The sequence below is a fragment of the Budorcas taxicolor genome, chromosome 15, assembly GCF_023091745.1.
Source record: "Budorcas taxicolor isolate Tak-1 chromosome 15, Takin1.1, whole genome shotgun sequence".
Lineage (NCBI taxonomy): Eukaryota > Metazoa > Chordata > Mammalia > Artiodactyla > Bovidae > Budorcas > Budorcas taxicolor.
The window spans coordinates 23,218,789-23,240,764 of NC_068924.1; the positions used below are offsets into that span (position 1 = coordinate 23,218,789).

Sequence of the window (21,976 nt, forward strand, 5' to 3'; positions counted from 1 at the left end):
AAAGTCACAGAGTTTAGTGATCTAAAAACCCACTCAGCCCTTACCTTTCCAGCTCAACTCATCTTGTTGCTCGCTTATTTTATCATGATTGGTCTTGGTAAATTACCACATCACATTTCATCTCAAAGCAATGCAAATGACATCTCTCATTGGTTTTCCCAAATTGCTAAACACATCTATGTTACTTTTATAGGGCATTAAATTTATGAGATTAGAATGATGTGTCATAAATGGTTCTGTGTGTGTGTGTGTTTTAAGTCAGTAGCATATTTAGCCTTTGAAATTTCTCTGACTACTCGCTTCCATTTGGGTAATGTGGGACTTTGAAAACTGAGGTTAAATATTAATCTTTAGATTGTAATTGCTACGTACCCTAGACCCTACTTAGGATTATGTCTACCATTCTTGCCCTGATTGGTGTGATTAAGTGACAGAATTGAAATCAAAACCAGTATCCTTTAGATGAAGTTCAAAAATCTAATATGTAAAATATAAAGGAACCTTTTCTCTAGATGGAACTTAGATATTGTGTAATACTATAAATGTAGAATATGGCAATCCTGTGGACTATATTTAAATTGGGTAAACCCATCCCCCTAGTCTTTCAGAAATGATAATTATTCAGAACACATAACTCATGTGTTCAGGTCATGGCTATAAATATTTAATGCCATTTAATATTGAAAAGTTGACTGCCTGTCCCCAGGCACTGATGGTAGTTTCTGCAGCCTGCTGTCGTCGAATCTAGCTCATTATAAGCTCCCTGTGTATCATCCCTTCCTCCACAGCGTAGGGACTGTAGTTAGGTGCACAGGCTCACTGAAAAACTTTCTTCCTGCAGCCCAGGAGTGCTGTCACAGACTGGGTGCTTTATTGCCCAGAAGTCACAGGCTCATTAGGATAGGGGATGGGTTGACTATCAGCCACTCCGAACCACTTCCCCTCTCATTCCACTTGGCCTTGTGCTTCTTCCCCTGTCATTCAGATTTAGACGCAGCTAGAGGAGGAGCTGAGATTTATCAGGGAGCATTAAGGAGATATTGAGAGCATTGCTATTAGTAGTGGAAGTAATTGGTTTACTCCCAGGAAAGCAGACATCTCACTCCGTTTTGCCGAAGTGTCCTTATCTTAAGTTATCTCACTCTGGACATAATTGACTTTCAAGTGAGTTCTGCCCCCTGGGGCTCAGAAGCGCCGTTCCCTTCTATTTGTCTCAGTCAGGAATGAAGACCACGAACCCAGATGAGTTTGAAAGAAGGCTTGAATTGTGGCCAATTTCAGTCTGTAAGCTCTGGAAAGCCTTAGGACTTCTCCCAGCAAGAAGAGAGACAAAGACGTTTTGATGAGAAGAGCATAATTGCCCTTCATGCTTTTTTTTTTTTGCAAAACAGAGTCTTCTTGCCATAACGATCTTTTCATTCATGCCCAGTTTATCTGCTTCCTTCTTGAAGCTGGACCATCAGCCTGCATGACGTCTGGTCTGGATGGCTTGGAGGGGGGCGCTGTCTGACTCTGGCCTGGTGCCAGAGTAAATCATTTCAGAGGGAAATAGTCCAATCACCCTGGAGTCTGTCTGTGCCCCCTCGGAGGGAAGAACTGGGCGCCTGGCAAGTAATCCTGTCATCAGTTCTGTCCTGAGCCACCGCAGAACTGCAGTTCGCTGTGGAAGGCTGCCTACTGTTCTGTTGACATCATTCAATGAAAAAATTTTCCAGAGAGCAATTTAGACAAACAGACCTGATAGAAGCGGGGCGGGGGCGGGGGGGGGGGGGTGGAGTTGGGGAATAGGACTGTCAGTGCAGTCATTTCTCTCTGAACATTTTCTAGGTTATTCTGAGTAAAAACTGCTCATGTCCCCCTTTGTGCTTGCTTGTTGATGTCCTTCCCTTACCTACATCACTCTCTTTTGCATCTTCTGCTGCTACACCCTTCCTTATGGAAATGTTCTCTTGACTTCTGAAAGGTTCCGGTCAGTTTTCCTTGTTTGTGGTGGTGGCCCCAAGGACAAGTCCTGGGAATGTGACAAAAAATTGTAGAGTTCAGCTTCTGGCTGGAGTTACTGTTGGCTGAACCTGTGTTCTCACTCTTCTGTCTTTTGGGGAAATAGGAATGATGAGCAGGTCAGGTCAGCCCTCATAGATACTGCAGGGATGACCTCACACTCCGGATGCCACAAGTTTAGGTGATGGGTCAAGATTTTGTTTGGCACGTGAAAATCACCACTACCGTGGACACTGTCAGCCCACTTGAAAAGGGTTTTCAGGAGCCAGTATCTTCAACAGACCAGATGTCTCAGATTTTCTAGGCAAGCCCTCTACCCCAGCCCACGTCAGCTCACATTCATGAGCATATCCTCTGGGGTGCACCTCCTCAACCAATCAGCCTCTCAGCTTCACATGCTGGAGGTGGGGAGCCGAGGCACCTGGGCATTCCTGGCGCTCGCTGCAGCAGGTGGTGATGGTTTTGCTCAGCTCTTCTGTCTCCTTGCTGGCAGTTGTGTTCCAGCTTCTGGATATGAAATGTGATGGGGCTTAAATGACTGAAATAGACTAGCTCTACCAGGGCTGCTGGGTTTCCCTGGTGGCTCAGATAGTAAAGAATCCACCAGCAATGCAAGAGACTGGGTTCTATCCCTGGGTCGGGAAAATCCCCTGGAGGAGGGCACGGCAACCCACTCCAGTGTTCTTGCCTGGAGAATCTTCATGGACAGAGGAGCCTGGTGGGCTACAGTCCATAGGGTTACAAAGAGTTGGACACGACTGATCGGCTAAATACCAGGGATGACAGAGGGACTTCTTGTGGTAGATCTGAGGCTGCAGTTAAGGCCGATGGTGTCTTGCTTTTGAACTCCCCAAACTGGCCTGCTTTATGATATTTCAGGACTGGATTTCAGGCTTCCAAACTGGCAGCTCAAAGGAACCTGAAGGCAGGTATTCTCTAGTTCTTTAAAAGCGCGACCTCATGGGATGACAGATGTTACCGGCAGAGCACTCACATGCCCCATACAGTGGACATAAAACTGTGGCCCAGCCCATGAGAAGCTAGACTCCTTCTTCAGATGACCCGCTTTCTTGAAGATCTGAACTCAGGTCACATGCCCAGACTCTTCCTAGGCCAGCAACCATTTTACTTAAGAGTATAAAGGGGAAACCCCTAGGAAATATTCCAGTACCCATTGCCCAGGGCTCATATGCTGATTGCCTGTTTGACCAGTTCTTGTAATTCCAAAGACTTAGGAAGACAATTCTAGTGTCAAGGGCTAAAACATGATGATTGTGGTGTCTGGGGTCCTAAATATGCCTGGGAATCTCTGTATCACTATCCCAGGACAGGGAACTCAGTTCCCCTTACTTCCAGCACAACAGCTCCTGAGCTCTGGATTGTTAGACTTTTTTGGAATGAAACTGTTTTAGTTTTAAGCATTCAAGAAAATGAGGCATCTTCAGAAAGATGACTTTCTTGTAGCATTTCTTTCATTTGGCGGATTTGGATTTCCCATTACATGTGCACACACCAGGGAACAGGCAGATAGACGGGAAGGAAAGGACGGGAGTGCAGGTTTTCCAGACCCTCATGAGGTGAGGCTGTTGCAGCTGCAATGCCTGCTGGCCAGACTTTGGCTTCCATTTCAGATATGCCAAGCCAAGCTGTCTGGGGGCCTCGATTGTCCTTCCCAAGCCAGTCTTGGCACACAGGCTAGGCTGCTTGGATAAACTGAGACCCATTTTTCTGTTTGGGATGCACCCAAGTTCACATGGTGCTCTCTGGAGCCGCACTGCCAGGAGTTGGTACCTAAAGCAAAACCTAGAAGTTGGCACAGAGAGGGGAGAGCTGTGAGGCTGCTCATGGGCAGTGATACCTGGTCTCAGCCGTGCCCACCCCAGAGCCTGACGCCGCCCCTCCCCCCCCCCACCCCCGGCAGACCCTGGACGGGCACATGGTGGTGCGCAGCCACGCCCGCGTGTCGTCCCTGACGCTGAAGAGCATCCAGTACACCGACGCTGGGGAGTACGTCTGCACTGCCAGCAACACCATCGGCCAGGACTCCCAGTCCATGTACCTCGAAGTGCAATGTGAGGAGAACGGCGGGGGACGCGGGGCAGGGAGGGCTGCACAGGGTCGGGGTGACGGACCTGTCCCGCGGCGGTAGGCCCCAGGTCATCCCAAAGCTGTGTCCCCGAGGGACGCCCAACACCATCCTCAGACTTACAGGTCTGCGTGTCTCCCCACGCAGCTCATGGGAAAAGCCCCGATCCCCGCTTTCCCCCGTGTCAGATCGGCTTCGAGGCTCGCCCGCCGTCTCAGGGCCGGGAGCCTGAGTGTGGGGGACTCCGCGATCACGGCGGTCTTTCTGGAGCCGCTGTCCTTCTTTGCAGATGCCCCCAAGCTGCAGGGCCCTGTGGCTGTGTACACTTGGGAGGGGAACCAGGTAAACATCACCTGCGAGGTGTTTGCCTACCCCAGTGCCACTATCTCATGGTTCCGAGACGGTCAGCTGCTGCCCAGCTCCAACTACAGCAACATCAAGATCTACAACACCCCATCGGCCAGCTACCTGGAGGTGAGGCGGTGTGGGGGCGGGGGTGCGGTGCAGGAGGCGTGGTCCAAGTGTGGACAGGCTGCTGGGTACAGCTGATATCCTCTCCCTCGCTTCTCTGACTCATCCTGCGCAGTGGAGACATTGGTTGGGGAAGAAAGCCAGCCTCAGCTTGCCCCTTTATCTCGAGGAGCCAGATCAGGGCCTGGAGGGGAGCAGAGTGTTCCTTCCTCATGAGACCCCTTTTCTATTATTTTTTTTTATTGAGGCATAGTTGATTTGCAGTGTTGTGCCCATCTCTGCTGTGCAGCATCACAACTCAGTTATACACAGAGATGCGTTCTTCTTCATTATCGTCTTTCCCGTTGTAGTTTATCCCAGGAAACTGGATGGAGTTCCCTGTGCTATACCTTGTCATTTATCCATTCTGTATGTAATAGTTTGCATCTACAAGCTCTATGAGCTGGAGCTTTACTGATTCTACTCTTCGTTCAGTAAATAAGGATCTGAGGTTGTGACCATTCCGTGGGACACTTGTAACCCAAGCGCTCCTTCTCTCTAAAGGTGACCCCAGACTCTGAAAATGATTTTGGAAACTACAACTGTACCGCAGTGAACCGCATCGGACAGGAGTCTTTGGAATTCATCCTTGTCCAAGCAGGTGAGTGCCCCTTCCAGCTATACCAGCCTCACTCTGGCAGGTCCATTTCATGACCTTCTGTGATGACAGAATGTGGGAAGAAGGGGGAGTAAGGGTCAGCAACCAAAGGGTAAGGAAGCTGAGAGGTAAGGGGGCTTAAGGATCTGGACATGGGGTATGTTGGGAGAGAATTATTTGCTGGGGTGGACCAGGAAGACAGAATACAGATGACAAGATTTGCAGGAGTTAAAGAGAGTCATGTTTCATGATTGAAAGTTACATCCAGGGCCAAATCCGGCTGATCTGGGTCTCCATCTGTGTCTTCCCCACAGACACCCCATCCTCACCGTCCATCGACCAGGTGGAGCCATACTCTAGCACAGCACAGGTGCAGTTTGATGAGCCAGAGGCCACAGGCGGGGTGCCCATCCTCAAATACAAAGCTGAGTGGAGAGCGATGGGCGAGGAGGTGTGGCACTCCAAGTGGTATGATGCCAAGGAAGGTAAGCTGCAGAGTCGGAATTTACTTGGGAATGATGTCTCTGGGCACACACACACCCGCCTTGAGTTCACCAGATCCTGGCTTCTGACGTGACACCCCCCAACTGGGTAATGCCAGATGCCACCGCCTGCCGTCCCGCTGATGTCTAGGCTGTGGTCACGTCTCATGTGAGACTTGGCCTTCTGCCACCCCAGCACTTCAGAACCTGGTTCTCAGGTGACTGTGCCAGGACGGATGAGGCCGGCTCAGCTGCATTCCAAGCAGAAGCCCTGCTTAAGTGCTGGGCACAACCCAGAGGAGTCCTGTCTACCCTGCTCTGTGTATTTGGCCTCCATGTGCGTCAACCATCCTGTCCTGCTTGTGTATATTCAGGGATTGCCGTGTAATTAGGACATTAACCTAATAAGCAGAGCCAGCGAGACAGCTCTTTTAAATCAGTTCTATGATATACTTCCAAAGATTTGAAAAATGACCCTTGCACGACTGCAGTTTGAAGTTTCTGAGCTCAGCTCATCTTGCCCTGAGGATTGAATGTGTTTACGTCTGACTCTCCCTTTGAGGTTTAATTGGAATAAGTCAGTGAAGTAAGTTTTGTTTCCGTAGAAATTTTTAATCCCAGAAATGAGGGGAGAGCTGAGAATGGATTGGATTAACATGCAGTGTCACAGCAATGCAGAGACATCCTCCAACTCAGTTTTACTGAGAACTCATCCTTCCAGGAAGCAAGCTCCCATCACTCCAGCTTTGGGGAGGGCTAGGAGGACTTTCTGCATAATCAGGATTAGAACTAGAAGAAAATCATCCTTCACCTCCCTGACATCCCTCTGAAACCTCATACCAACTTTGTGGCAGGTTAATCCCATGTCCAACAGACTTTTTGTTTCCCAGTTAACTTTTTAAATGTAGTAAGATATATATAACATGAGCTTCCCAGCTGGCACTAGTGGTAAAGAATCCACCTGCCAGTGCAAGAGACATGAGAGACCCGGGTTCGATCCCTGGGTCAGAAAGATCCCCAGGAAGAGGAAATGGCAACCCACTCCAGTATTCTTGCCTGGAGAATCCCATGGACACAGGAGACTGGTGGGCTATAATCTGTGGGGTCACAAAATTCGGACATGACTTGAGTGAGCACCATATATAACATAAAAATTATTATTTTAACCATTTTTTAGTGTTCACAGTTCAGTGGCATTAAATCATTACGCGGTCACCACTGTCTGTCTCCAGAACTTTTTCATCCTAAAGTCAAGACCCATTAAATAACAACTCCCCATTCCCTCCTGCCCCAGCCCCTGGCAGCCACCCTTCTCTATAGAGTTGACCCTTGCTGTTGTTGTTTAGTCTCCGAGTCATGTCTGAATCTTTTGCAACCCCTTGGACTGTAGCCTGCCAGGCTCCTCTATCCATGGGATTTCCCAGGCAAGAATACTGGAGTGAGTTGCCATTTCCTCCTCCAGGAGATCTTCCTGACCCAGGGATCAGACCTGCATCTCCTGCTTCTCCTGCACTGGCAGACAATTCTTTACCACTGTGTCACCGTGGAAGCCCATAGTTGACTATCAATAGTCTCTATATGGTTGACTATTCTAGGTCCTTCATATAAGTGGAATGATACAGTATTTGTCCTTTTGTATCTGTCCTATCTCAGTTAGCGTGATGTCCTCAAGGTTCATCCCCATTGTAGTGCATCAGAATGGCATGCCTTTTTAGAACTGGACAATACTCCACTGTGTGGAAGACCACGTTCTGTTTCTGCCTTCATCTGTCGGGGGACATTTGGGTTGTTTCCACAGTTCAGCTGTTGTAAACAAGACGGCTGTGAATGTTTGTACAAATATCTGTTCCAGTCCCTGCTTCTAGCCCTTTGGTACATAGATCCAGAACTGGACCTGCTGGATCGAATTCTACCTTTAATCGCAGAGGGATTTGCCGTCCTGTTTTCTGCAGCAGCTGCACTATTTCACCAATAGGCATTTCCCCCTTTGTGACCCTTTACATGTTCTCACAACAGCCAGCATGGAGGGCATCGTCACCATCGTGGGCCTCAAGCCTGAGACGACGTATGCAGTCCGGCTGGCAGCCCTCAACGGCAAGGGCCTGGGCGAGATCAGCGCCGCCTCCGAGTTCAAGACACAGCCAGTCCGTAAGTATAGCCTGCTGCCTGGCTCGTCCCCTTGGGGTGGGGGGACCCATCCCGTGTTCAGATGACAGCTTTTTGTCTTTACAGGTCCCTCTGCTCACAGTGGTCCCACCTCCTAGTTCTCTGGCCCTCAGCGGCACCCGATACCACTCCCTTGGCTCTCAGTTTCTCAGAGGGCTTGGTGACACAGTCTAATATCTGGTCCAACTTGTTAGAGTAGCAGCCGGGGCGGAAAATCATGCACGCATGTTATCAGAGGCACCGAGGAGACGCAGGGCAGCCTGGTGGGGACAGGTTTTGGAGATTTGCTCTTTGTCACAAGGGCCCTAGGGGCTTCCCAGGTGGCTCAGTGGTAAAGAATCCGCCTGCCAGTGCAGGAAGACTTGGGTTCAATCCTTGAGTCAGGAAGATCCCCTGGAGAAGGCAATGGCAACCCACTCCAGTACTCTTGCCTGGGATATCCCATAGACAAAGGAGCCTGGCACGCTACAGTCCACGAGGTTGCAAAGAGTCAGACACCACTGAGCATCTGAGCGCACACCCATGCACACACACGCACACTCACATGGGCTGTAAGCACCTGGTGACTTGAAGGAAGACAGTAAAGGCAGTGATGGTTGGCATAATTGGTTGTGGGGTTTTAATGAAGCAGTGATATCCAGTTACAGGGCAACAGAGCCTGCTGTAAGATAAATGAGCAGGAGCAAAACCCCAACAAAATAAAGAGGGAAAAAATGGCCTCTGTCGTTCGTACCCCTCCTCCTTTCAGGAGCACCGTTGGGGTCTCCTTGGTCACGGCCTCTTTCAAGAGTCTCTTCTTCCTGATCCCGTTCAGGGTTGCAGTTCTGTTTTCCTCCATTGCTCCCTCTTTCCTTAAGCCAAGCCTGCCATACTTTTCCCTCCCTCCCCACACACAGCCAAGCTCTGGGTGAGCCCTGGTCTAGTTCAGTCCCTCCACAGATGGATTCCTCCCCAGGGAGGATGCTGAGTCCATCCAGGTGAAGAAGATGCTGTAGCAAGACAACCCCAGTGGTCCCAGAGCTCCCTGGTCCCCCCTCTGACTCCTGGGGTCAAAAGGCATATGGGAGAATCCTCCGCTTTCTTCCCTATGGGGTCAAGGGCCTGCAGAGTGATCCCCCTGCCTCTTCGCAGAAGTAGAGAGCCTGTCTCATCTTCCTCCTACAGGCATTGCTTCTCTCTGGATTTGAAGTAATTTGATAATTTGCGTTTCCAGCTCCGTGTGTTCTGCAGATCCTATTCATTTCTTTTACATCTTATTTTTTTTTCTTGGGTCTGTCTCTTGTCTTTTCTTTTCGTCTGTGTTCCATCCATGGGATATGCAGATAGCCCTCTTCCACGTAAGTGCCTCTTCATACCTCATTACCTGTTTCTAGAGTGTTAACATCTGCTAGTTCTAGTTTTTTAATTTAGTTCCAGTCCCTTCCGTCCCCTAGAGGCTGAAGTAGATGATGCCGTCCGGGCCTTAACCACACTGACCTTAGTCTAGTTGTACTCTTGTTAATGTCTGTAGGTTACTCCAAGAGGCTAACACTCGTCCTGTTTTAGAGCATGCAAATTTTTTGTCTTTTGAAATTGTGTTTATTTATTAATTTCTGTGTGTGACGATTACCCTGTGGCAATATTTTGCTGAGCCAAGTGCAGTGGAGGTCTGCAAAGGGCCTCTGAATAAGGATATGGCATCATCTCACCATTAGCCGGGACTCCAGAAAAGTAACCACAGCCTCTCCAGGCCTCTATGCAGAAGCCCTTCATGGTCACGAGAACCCAGAAGGCCTTTCACATTTGCTTTTAGGAGGTGAAAGAACTGAGCTCACTGCACCTCCCTTTTCTGTCTGGCAGGTGGTAGCTGAAAGGCTCTAGGAGCGTGGGTGGGGGACCCCACGCAGCATGAGTGGGTTTGCATTATGGGCACCTCCTGCAGGGGAGTTAAGCCCCCAGTTTAACTGGTGAACTCTGTTCTTTAGCACTAGGTTACTTGGAACATGTATTTCCATGTTTGGGAAAATCCACCTGCAATATAGGAGACCCAGGTTCAATCCTTGGGTCAGGAAGATCTCCTGGAGAAGGGATAGGCTACCCACTCCAGGATTCATGCCTGGAGAATCCCATGGACAGAGGAGCCTGGTGGGCTACAGTCCATTGAGTCGCACAGAGTCGGACACAACTGAACAACTTAGCACGCACACACACAGCCAGCTACTTAGTAGCAGTATTGCCGAGAACAAAGAAAGGGGGTGATTCTCCCCAAAAAGGACATCCTAATTTTGTAAGTTGGAAGTAGTGGCCCTGGAAGCGGCAGTAACTGGAGCATCCGGGCTGCTCCGGGAGCAGAACTGTGGTCCAGTCTCTACCTGCATAGATGTCCCCGGGCTTCACGTCCACTGAGGCTCGGCTTCTTCCCAGGCTGAGCTCAGAAGGGTGGAGGGAGGTCTTCAGCAGCACATTCTTTTCATGCAACGCTCCTAGCTCCTGACAGGCACTCAGGGAAGCTTATCTTTTTGAAATTTATTCAGAAATATTGCAGCACCAGCAGGAACTAAGTAGCTCAGTATAGGCATCCTGAGATATTGGACAAGGGTTAAATCTACTCTCTCAGCAGAGTCGGTTCCTGAATGAACCAGTTCTGGAAGGAGTCTGATAGAGTGGAGGGGGGATGGAGTTGTCAGTGAGGACTGACAGCTGTCCGCTCTGGGCCGACAGCTCAGCTCTGCCCTCAGAGCATCCAGAAGGCGCAAGGGCACCTTCCTCCTGGATCATTAACCCGGTCTTTAGGTGCCCACTCCTCTGGATTTTATCCGTAAACAGAGGCTGGCTTAGTAACATCACAGAGAGGCAAGACCTCCTTCTGAGTGTCTACCCAGTAACTGGGGTTTGAGTCCTGAATCTGAGTAACTGGGTCTTGAACTTCAAAGGTTGTAAGTGGTTTTCTTTCATTGCCAGCCCAGCCTTCTTCAAGGTGAGAATTTTTATAGCAGCACACTGTGTTTTAAAAGCCAGTGTTTAATATTTTTTTAAAAGAAGACCTCTAGATTTTGTTGTTTGTTATCTGCCAGTATGAAAATGGATGATTAACCAAGCAAGATTCCAAGAAGTCCTTTGGAAAATGGTGGGGTCAGTCCTTCATTCCAAGTCAGTCATGAGTAATGCAGGAGCAGGCATTGCTAGTGACAAGAAAAGTCAGTTTTCTCAACCACCTAATTAAGTTATGGTTTAAAGAATTAAAAAGCAAACCTCTTTTAGACAAAGAGAACATGGCACAGTTTTAGAGTTGAACATGAATTAGAAAGCAAACCTCTTTTAGACACAGAAAGCATGGCACAGTTTAGAGCTGAACGTGATTTTTTTCTAGAACTTGAGCAGGGTGGGAGATGATTATACTCTCACTGAAGTTGATCGTTATGGTCTTCCCTCGCACCTCCATAGCCTTCCTAGGGTTGAAGTGAGGGTCTTGTTCAAAAGGTAACCTGTTGTGCCTAAACCCATCCTGAGAAAAGGTTACAGTTGGAAGGAAGATGCCAGCGTTTCCCACTGCCAGGACAAAACCCAATTACTGCTGCTAGGAAGTGAGGATAAGTTTTTGGAAGGACCTTCTCTGAGTTCTCACTCCCATTCCTTGAAAGGCACAAAGGTTATCTGAACTTAAAGAAGATCAGCCATCAGTTTAGCTGCAGGCTTATGCCAAGCCCAAGAACCAGGGGCATCTGAGGCTGGCTCATCTCACTCACAGACAGTGCATCTACCTCCTATGATATTGGGATACAGGTGCACAGGCTGCTTCTGGGGCCCTATGGGCCCTGGGTACACCCTCAGGTCTGACGAAGACACAGGTCAGGGTCAGCAGGAGCTGGCACCCTGGACAGAGTTGATGCTGTTGGCTCTCTGAGTTGGGAGGTGTAGGGAGAGCCATTTGCTCATCACTTGAAGTTGCTTGAAATGTCTAATATTAGGGTTGCTTCATGATTCCTTAATGGTTTCCACCACATTCAGGGGCATCATCACAGCAGAGATGAGCAGGTGAAACTAGCCAGTACCACCAGTATCTCGAGGACTCCTGCTTTGGAGCCACCCAGTTAGAAAGCCTGGCTTACCTGTTGGGAGGTTCCTTTGTTTCTGTGAAGCCAATGAAAGCCGAGGCTCCAACGGGACAAATGAAACTCCAGCCTGGGAAGATGTACCTGTTTCATGTATTTCGAGGCCAGGTGTCTGCATGCTGTCAGGAAGCTCTTAGGTGGAAGGCTCATGACCTCTGTTTGCCCTGGGAGGGGCTTCTTCCTTCTTAGAGCTACTAAAACCCTAAAGAAGTGACATGATAATTTATTATGACTTTCCTCCATGGTTGAACCACACACCATCAGATTCTCGTTGCCTGAATGTTGCCTCTTCAATTGCTTCTGTACCAGGAAGTGAAATAGACATTTTCTTACAGGATATAAAGATTGCAAGTGAGTCTCTACTTTTTAAAAGTGGCATCTTGAAATTTGTTGTTTCATATTTTGCCCCTTAGATGCCACATGGCAAATATGTTAATGCATTGTAATGTATTGCGATTCAAGTATATAAAACCCCATCCCTCAGCCAGAATAATATGGACAACTGTACATACAATTAAGCCAAGAAAATAAAAGAGAAAGAATAAGAAAAAGAGAAATATACACTTTTATCAGAATTAACCAGACTGTCAAGTAATGTTGAGTTAGTAGCCTGTCTTTCTCTGATTCCAGTGACATTGCTCTGGATGGTTTAATGAGGTAACCTCATCTGGAAGGTAAGAGAAATTACCTAACCATGAGCATCAAGACAGTGTTGGAGATAGGGTGATGTTTTTCCAAATTTTTATCTGGCTCTCAAAGGGGCCTGTTGTCTGTGACTGTTGATGGAACAGCTTCTGAATAGTTGCCACTGAAAAACTGAAGATCCATTCAGTGTCCAAAATGTCTCAAATGCACCATTTCTTAAGCTTCACCATGCAGAAAGCTGGTGAGCATTACTTGGTTAGTCCCAGTCCCTTCAAAGTGCCCTGGCTCAGTGTTAATTTGCTTGGTCCTCCGCGCACACAGCAGCAGCCAGAGCATCCCACTTCCTAGGGTTTGGAACACAGCAGTGGCTGTCGTGACATCCCGATCCCAAACCATCCCGACCTTGCCCAGTCACAGCATTAAGGAAGATGATTGTTGCTGTTTTATCGGGACCTTAAAATCAGAGAGTGGTGTGCACACACATTTTGCAATAAGTATGTACGATCTGTGTATGTGTCTGCCTAAATGTAAACACATGAAGAGGTAGGTAACGTCATGGCCAAGGTCATTTTCCCCTTTTCTGTTGGTTCACCTTAAGCTGGGGGCCAGGTGTCTTTCCCTCCAGACATCTGATCCTGTGGAGACAGCTGCTGAACTGCCTGTGTGTTTTCACAGGGTTGGAGAGCCCTGCAGCTGGTCCCTTCCTGAACCGCAGGGCTGGGCCGCCGCTCAGGCTCAGGGTTTGAAGTCAGAGCGTCCTGCTCTCTAAGGGGCTGTAGGCCACCTGTTCTCCTGCATGGAGTTCTTTTTCCCACTGCAACTCACCTCAGCTTCTCCTACTGACACCCCTGGCTTGCCTCTTCCATTTTCCCCTTCAGTGTCCGTGTGCCTAGATGATCTTTTTTTTTTTCATCTTCATTTTTCTTTCCTCAGCGGCTCCTGCTAGCTCTTCCACCCCTGTTCCGTTGTCTCATCTGGATAGTGAGTATCATTTCCATCTTCCATCTCGCTGCAGGTGGCTCTCTGCCAGCCACAGTGTGTCTGTCTGGCGTGATCTCCTCCACCGGGTGATAATTCCACTCTGTTGGTGGAGGGCAGCACTGGGTTTTAGAGGAGCAAATGAGATGAGACGTAGGCATAGGGCTGCTCAGATACGGAGAGGGGAGTGCAGCTCTCCCCCCAGGAGGAGGTGCGTGGAAAGCATTGCTCTGGACAGAAAATCTCGCAGGCAGGCTCCCCAAGGCTATGGCCGCCCCAGCCCGGGCCTCCAGATTTGTAGTCAGCTGATTATTTAGAGAAGCCAAATGATTTTGCCAAGAAAAATGTCGATTCCACAGGGTCATAAGAAATGTTTGGGGTGTTATGTTTTCACCCAGCATTTTAATTGGCACAGTTGGGTTCAGACGTTGAAATTAGATAGCAAGGCCTGTAGCTTTTGCTGTCTCCATAACTGCATACATTTCTTATAAATATTTGTGGGAGAAGAAACAGTGCCTGCTTGCAGATGTGCCTGGCAGAAGGCATTAGGCAAATTATTTAACCTTTTACAAGGGAGCCTTGCTTTTCTTCTAAAACAGGAGAAGTCATCACACCCCGCTCCCAAATAACAACAAACCTAGGGTTTATCAAGCTGTTTGCCACCCGGGAGCAGTGCCACTAAGCCTGGCAGTGGTGTCACCTGGTCAGCCTCCGGCTTTGTCACCGTGTCTGAGCCTCTCTCATTTACCACCTCGTTTCACTTGGCTGCCCTGTGCTGCTGTTCCCCTGAGTCCTCGGGGGTGGGAGCACCCCAGGCCTCCCACTGCTTGCAGCGATGAACGCAGTGCTCCTAGGGGAAAGAGCAGGGAGACAGCAGCTGAACAAGACCCAGGGTGGCATGGCAGCCAGTGCTCAGCATGGTCAGTGCAGCAGGCAAGGCCGCTCAGCTGGCCGTATCCCCCTGGCACATCAGGAGCCCTGCACTCGGGAGCAGCCTCGGAAGTGACCGGAGCCCCAAGCCCAGAGCCCTTTGTGGCATCTGTCTGACTTGGAAACAGCCCCCTGCTCTTGCACTGCTTGCCAGGCAGTGGACTTGAACAGTAAGAACTCAGCGACCAGGTTCAGCTCCAAGCTCCCCTGATTTGGCATGCAGTTCCCTGACCTTGAATGAGTCACCCCACCTCTCTGAACCTCAGACTCCTTATCTCCTGCTTACTTTGTAGGTATTTATGAAAATCAGAGTTTAAGTAGGAGAGATACAAGACACAATGCCCAGCATGCAGTAGCTGGAATTCGTAGTAAGAATAAATAAAAGTTACATTATTACTTGCCATCTGAGAGTAATTTGTCAGCAAAACCTCTGATAATCTCTCTAAAATATCTACATTCATACTGAGAAACCAGGGAAGAAGGAAATGAGAGCATACCTCCTTTACCATCTCTTTTTTCTCTATAACAAGGTCTTAATATATATAATACACACATTAATGTATGTATCAGTAAATTTAATTTATCTCTATTCTCTTTCACCTTTCTGTGCCCTTTCCATCCTTCATGTTTCCATAGCAACCTGGCTTCTTCCTGCTCTTACAACCACCGAAGCATCTAGTGAGTAGAGAGCTTAGCTGCCCTGGGCCTGACTGCTGCTTGTGTAGAGTGGACTCTTGGGTCCCAGTGCTGCCCCAGCCCCTGAGTGTTGAAAGCAACAGTTATGCATGCTTGGAGGCTCCTCTCCTGGTGTGGGTCCCTAAGCATGCTGTCTGCCTGGCCAAGAGAGCAGAACTAGCATCACCGGAAGACAAGGGTGATTCTTGAAGAGAGTTCTGTGCACAAGGAGACCTTTCCAAATTTACTTGCAAGTCTAAAAACAGAAAAGGGTTAGAGAAATGCTGAGAAGACAAAAGGAGAGCATCTCTTCCCAGCTTTCATTGTCTCTCCACCGCAGAGGTGTGCGCACACACAGATACACACACAGAGACACTGACACACAGGCACACAGGGACACACAGACACACACAGACACACGTGCACACACAGACAAAAACACGTGCACACACAGACACAAACACTTGCACACACAGACACAAACATATGCACACAGACACATGCACACACAGAGACTGACACACAGACACACAGAGATACACACACAGGCACACATGCAGAGACACAGACACACACATGCACAAACAGGCACACACACACAGAGACACACACATGCATACACACAGACACATGCACACACAGAGACACTGACACACAGGCACACAGAGACACACAGGGACACAGACACACAGACACACGTGCACACACAGACACAAACACACACACAGACACATGTACACACAGAGACACTGACACACGTGCACAGACAGATACACACACAAGCACACAGAGACACAGACAGGCACAGAGAGACACACGTGCACACACAGACACAAACACATGCACACAGACACATGCACACACAGAGACACTGACACACGTTCACAGACAGATACACAGGCACACATGCAGAGACACACACAGACACACATGCACACACAGGCACACACACAGAGACACACACATGCATACACACAAACACACACACACAGAGACACAGACACACCCAGAGAGACACAGACACACAGAGGACCCCCCACACACAGAAACACACTCACAGAGAAACGCACACACAGAGACACACACATGCTCACACACGCATTAAAACAATACCTGAAAGACTGAAATAAGGGAAGGAACAGGAGAGGCTGGCTGCCTGGGGAGAGGGAGCGGTGAGGCAGGAGGGAGCCTCTGCTCCTTGAGCACACGCCCTCCTTCGCTCCCGCAGAGAGAGGACATGTGTGCCCTGAGCACAGCCCGGACCACCTCCCTCGAGCTAGAAAAATTGTGGCCTGAGAAAGCACAACCAGGCTCTCTCAAGTTTGTGTGTTGAGAGTCCAGTTGAAAGTTCTGGAATCCATCTCCTAATGGTGGAGTCAGGGCCAAACTGTCCCATCTTTCCCGTCGTGGAAAACATCACACTTCATCACAACCTGAAACATGTTCCGAACTCATCTTTGTGATGCTCTAATGAAGTGCATTTGTGTGTTAGGCCTGAAAGCCCTGACAAGCCAACTTGGGCATGTGTGTGTGTGTGTGTGTGTGTGTGTGTGTGTGTGTGTCCATAGTTGTATGTGAGTTTTAGATTTTATAATATTTCTGAGTACACAGGGGAAATGGCATGCATCCCATTAAAGGCAGTCAGAGCAGAAGGCAGAAAGCAAGAATGCAAAATATGGCTCCCTCTCCACTCTGTGGGCCAGGGTTTCTGATGCATAATTGAACAGAGAAGAAAAGAGTTCCTGCGTGTTGCATGAAATGGTTCTTTTTTCTCCTGCAGAACATAGCTTAGGGTCTGCTTTCTTGGTGTTCCCTCCGTGTGTGTGCCGCAGTGAATTTTAATTCCTGATGCTTTTGAGGTTTCGTTTTGTCAGCAGAGCAGGCAGGCGACAATGAGCTGTGCGCGCATGGATTTAATTCAAGTGATGGGTTTCTTTGCATTTGGAAAAGGAATGAGACTAACAGCACCCTTTCTCCTGCTAACAGTGATGCCCCAATCCTTTGCATCTTGGGCGCAGTATGTATGCCGTGCCGAGCGTAGCGGGAAAAGGCCACACAATGTCCTTGCACAACTCGGGTTGTATTTAAGATGTCTCACTGTAGGTTGGTCTTTTCTGGAAGTAGAACACAATCTTGGATCCAGGTTTTTGTTATGGAGGAATTAAGTGTCTCTCCCCTGATGTAGGTTTCATTTTTAAATATCAAGCATGTCTGCCCACAGATCAAATGATGAGTAGTGACATCCAAAGAGAAGAAAGTTTGAGTCTCCTTTATCTTGAACCACTTGACTACTGACCCAAATTGTAAGTCCCAGTGGTTACTGGGAGAATAGAAAGACAGACTCGGTTGAGCAGCAGCCCGTGTTGAGCGTGAATGTCTTTCTAAACTGCAAGGCAGAATGTAGCACGTGTGAACTGCGGTGGGGCGAACAGCACAGTAGCTAGAAGCATCCAAAAATCTGTCCGTTATCGGTCAAGAGGGGTGAATATAAACAGTGTCTTTCTCTTTTTGCTTTCTGTGTGTATGTGTGTATGGATCCATTTATGAGTGAATGAAGGTACTCTGCTGGCTCAGATGGCAAAGAAACTGCCTGCAATGCAGGAAACCTGGGCTTGATCCCTGGGTCAGGAAGATTCCAATGGCTACCCACTCCAGTGTTCTTGCCTGGAGAATTCCATGGGCAGAGGAGCCTGGCAGGCTATAGGCCATGGGGTCGCAAAGAGTTGGACACGACTGAGTGACTACCACTTTCACTTTCAAATAGAAAAGGGAGAAACTGCTCAGTTGTGTATAATTCCTGCAGACACCCGTGGTTGGAACATGCCGGATCCTATGGAGCATCAGACAATGAGAAGCAGACGCTGTACCAGCCCACAGTGGCGAGGGCCCTCACTTGACTGAAGCATTTCTCTCGAATCACTTTTAAACAGTGGTGTGCTTTGGGCAGAAACGAATCTTCACCTTGCCTCTCTGTCCACACTCTGTTAGTTAGCTTCTACTAGTGACAGCCAAAACACCCCTTGGCCTGTGCAAGTGAAGATGGGGAACCCTAAAGGCCTTTACAAGAAACACAGTCACGCAGTGAAAAATCAGACGGAAATAGAACACAGGTCAGAAGGGAATGTAGACATACCCAAAGAAGAAAACTACTTTTCATTGTAGAAGTCACGTTCATGTCTTATCCGTTCACTGCAAGTCTAAAGAGATGACTGTATCCACGGCAAGCATGTGTCTAATGCCCAACTCTTAGCCTGTTGGGCCAGCAGTTCAGTTTCTGCTGTTGACAGAGCTCTGACCTCAACCCCTAGAAGGAAACCTATTCCCTTTCCTCACTGGCCTCTTTTTTTTATTATTATTATTTTGCTAGAATCTTTATTAGACTGCTTCATGGTTCTTTCCTTTTTTATTTTATTTTTTACTGACTATAGTTGCTATACAATATTATAAATTACAGGTGTACAGTAGAATGACTCACAGTTTAAAAGGTCATACGCCATTTGTAGTTATCGTAAAATATTGTCTCTATTTCCCGTGTGGTACAATATACCCTTGTAGCTTGTTTTAAACCAAATAGTTGGTACTTGTTCCTCACTGGTAACCCTTATGCTAAGTGAAATAAATCAGACAGAGAAGGACAAATACCGTATGATGTCACGTGTATGGAGAATCTAAAAAACACAGCAAACTAGTGACGATGGCAAAAAAGAAGCAGACTCACAGATGTCGGGAACAAAATAGTGGCCCCTCCTCTTAGATGTGTCCTGATCAGGGTGTGTCTGGCAGCCCTTGGGTAACCTGAGTAGACGAACAGAGAAGGAAGATGAGATTCCTGGCCACCTTCTCTGCCTGCACCCAGCAGACTTCCCTCGGTCCACACCCCCCTCCTCATCGCTCCAAAGGAAACATGAAATGACTTTTCTCAATGTAACATGATATTTTATTCTTCCAGGGCACCCAATCATGGGACTCTTCCTTCCTGACCATGCTCTGTTTCATTGCCGTTGCTTCCCAAGGATGCCGAGACATTTCTGGAATCTGTGAAGAATAACTTGCCTTTTTCTTCTCCTTCAGCAGTCTCCTGGATTGACTTTGGCATCCGGGTCCTGGCAGAGACAACTCCCCATTTCAAAACAAGTGTCCATGCTCCTTGGTGTGGTATTAATATGCAGTGTTGCAGCTGTATCTAATGCTTATCGGTGTTGTTAACCAAATGCTCTTTATGATGTAATAGTCTTCTATTTCTGGGCAGTTTTACTGCCCTCCCAATGTTTCTTATATATGCTGCTAATTTAATTTAATTTCTCCTTTTATTTAGTCTGTGATTTTGTTGTTGATTTTTCTCCCTGCCCATTGTTTACATCAGTTTTTAATTTTTTTGTATTTTCCATGTGATCTCCTCCACTTTCCTTTCAACCAATCATGTGCGTGCGTATCATGTGACTTTGTCATGTGGCTTGCATGGTGCTGATGATGTCGTCCACGCTGGTGAACAGAAGGTAAAACTCTTTGTTCTGAATCATGAAATAAATCTGGGACCACAGCCTGGCACATAGGGCCCACTCATTTCTTCCTGTCTCGGATTTCCTAAGCGAACTCATTTGAGAGATTTCCTCTTGTTCTCAATGCACGTCCAAAATTCATCAACCTTTGGAGCCTTTAGATGACAATTTGATACCAAGACAGCCTTCAATTTAATGTTTTGCTTCAAGAAATCTGGCTACAGTAAAATCACTTTAACCACAGCCGAATTTGCACCCTTGAATTTTTACCAGATAGTTCATAAACTTTATTTCCCAGAAAGTAATGTTGTAAGTGAGCTTTATAGCATAGTTATCTCACTTTATCCAGTAGTTCTCCAGAGCACAGTTGTTACAAAATGTCACATTTCCATGAAAACATAACATTGAACACCTACAGAGAGAAATGTGTCCATCACAAAGGTTGTATTTGCTTGAAACCAGTGAGAGTGTTTCATAAAATTCATGCAGATTGAGGACTTTCTGAAATGAAAGATTTAAGAATTTGGAATTAGAGCAGTTTGGCTGTAATGGCCAAGATATCACTTTGCAAGTGACCTGCCACCCGCCCCAGGCAGGAGGAAAGAAAAATCAAAGCAAAAGTCATTTAACAATTACCATGACTGAAGATCGCCATGTAATCCGAAAGCATACCATTGACCCTTGCAGCGAAGGAAATAAACTTATAGCCTAATTAAGCTCAAAGGAGTGACAAAATAATTCGTTAATATTGTGACTGTCACAATCCTGTAAATGCATTTCTTGCTTACTATGACCGTGACAGGAAAATGAAGCCTCTGCTCACAGCTCCGCCCGAGTAAAATCAAACACCCATTCAAACCTGCCCTGGGAGTCACATGCGTGCCATTCCCTCCTAACTGGAAATGTGTACTTCACATCACAACCTGAGACACATATAGGCTGCGATGATCACAAAAGCGAAACTAACACCAGTAACCCCCCAGGGTGCCCGTGCATGCGAGGGGTCCCCGGCGACCTCGCTTCTCGGAGAGCTGATTGGGCGACATCCACACGAACAAGACCACCAGCCGCTCGTCTCGCATGTGCCCTGTCCCTGGTCTGCCCTGTGTCCCGTGCGCCCCACGTGTGTGAACCCTGTATGTGGCACCCGTCACCCTGCACACTGACCCGTGTGAGGACTTCAGCTCTCTGGGCATGGCCACAGAGCCCCAAGTCAGTCCCATTTACAGTCAGACTCCTGGACAGGATCTTGGTTGGGAGGGTCCTCATTTTCAAACAAGAGGATGTTCAGCATTTACATCATATGAAATAAAGGAGGGATGTCCCCGAAGCTTCCCAGGTGGGCTCTGGGAAAGAATCTGCCTGCCAATACAGGAGCCGCCAGTTCGATCTCTGGGTCCGGAAGATCCCCTGGAGGAAGAAATGGCAATCCACTCCAGTATTCTTGCCTGAGAAATCCCATGGACAGAGGAGCCTGGTGGTTTACATTCTACAGGGTCTCAAAAAGTCAGACAAAACTGACCACACATGGATGGTACCAGATGTGGTCCCCAAGTCAGGGAACCTCTGTTACGCTAAGAACTTGGACCTAGCTTTAAAAATTACCTTGATCTGTGAATCTTAAGGCAGAAGAAAAAACGCAGGGAGCCTACAATTGTCTAAACTCCCAGTCCCACTCCAAAAATGTGGTTTCAAGGGAGAAAGGCACTTTTCAGACTTGAGATGACTGCTCAGATGCTGAACCTTCCCCCTGGAAGCTGAAGTATGAGCAGATAACTGGATTGAAGCCATAGTTTCTTCTGTAAACCCAAGTTTAGTCATTTCCGTGCAATGCTGTGATTCAGAATGAAGCACAAGATAGAAGCTAATTCACACCTCTGAGGAGCTATCTCGCAGACATTTTAAGCGAGGCTAGAAATGCTTGAAGGTGTTCCTCGCAGCTGCCCTAGAAACACACCTTGGCTGTGGTCTTAGCTGTCAGTAGGAAATGTGGCCGGTACTAAAACACTGGGAGACTGTGGAATTCCGAAGTGTGATCACCCCCTCATCAAATCACTCCTCTTCTGCCTTTTGCAAGGGGGGCAGGCAGAGGACTGTTACTCAGATGAGCAAGACACAGCCGGAAATGGCCCTTAGTAATAGAATGGAAGGGAATGGAGAGGCTGGAGCAAATAAAATTCACAGGGGAGAGAAATAAAACTTAGTTAGGGATGGTTCCTCCAGGCTTAAGCAAGGGTTTCAGGTGAGTTAGGCCTAATGAAAATGGTTTAGTGAGCAATGGGTAGGTTGTACACCCACAAATGTTTAAACTCAGT

At 47.9% G+C, this 21,976-nt stretch overlaps 1 protein-coding gene across 9 annotated transcripts in view; it reads left to right on the forward strand.

The window, feature by feature from the left end:
- The window catches only part of NCAM1 (neural cell adhesion molecule 1), a 364,422-nt gene that overhangs the window by 316,092 nt on the left and 26,354 nt on the right, over nt 1–21,976 (forward strand). For 7 of the 9 annotated variants that reach the window (XM_052653336.1, XM_052653337.1, XM_052653338.1 and 4 more), the window contains 5 exons: nt 3,923–4,073; nt 4,377–4,561; nt 5,102–5,198; nt 5,510–5,680; nt 7,694–7,825. In XM_052653336.1, the coding sequence (XP_052509296.1) occupies nt 3,923–4,073; nt 4,377–4,561; nt 5,102–5,198; nt 5,510–5,680; nt 7,694–7,825 (736 nt within the window). Of the gene's footprint in view, nt 1–3,922; nt 4,074–4,376; nt 4,562–5,101; nt 5,199–5,509; nt 5,681–7,693; nt 7,826–9,165; nt 9,181–13,512; nt 13,561–15,123; nt 15,166–21,976 lie in introns of all 9 variants that reach the window. The other 2 variants (XM_052653340.1, XM_052653341.1) reach the window with 1 other exon arrangement.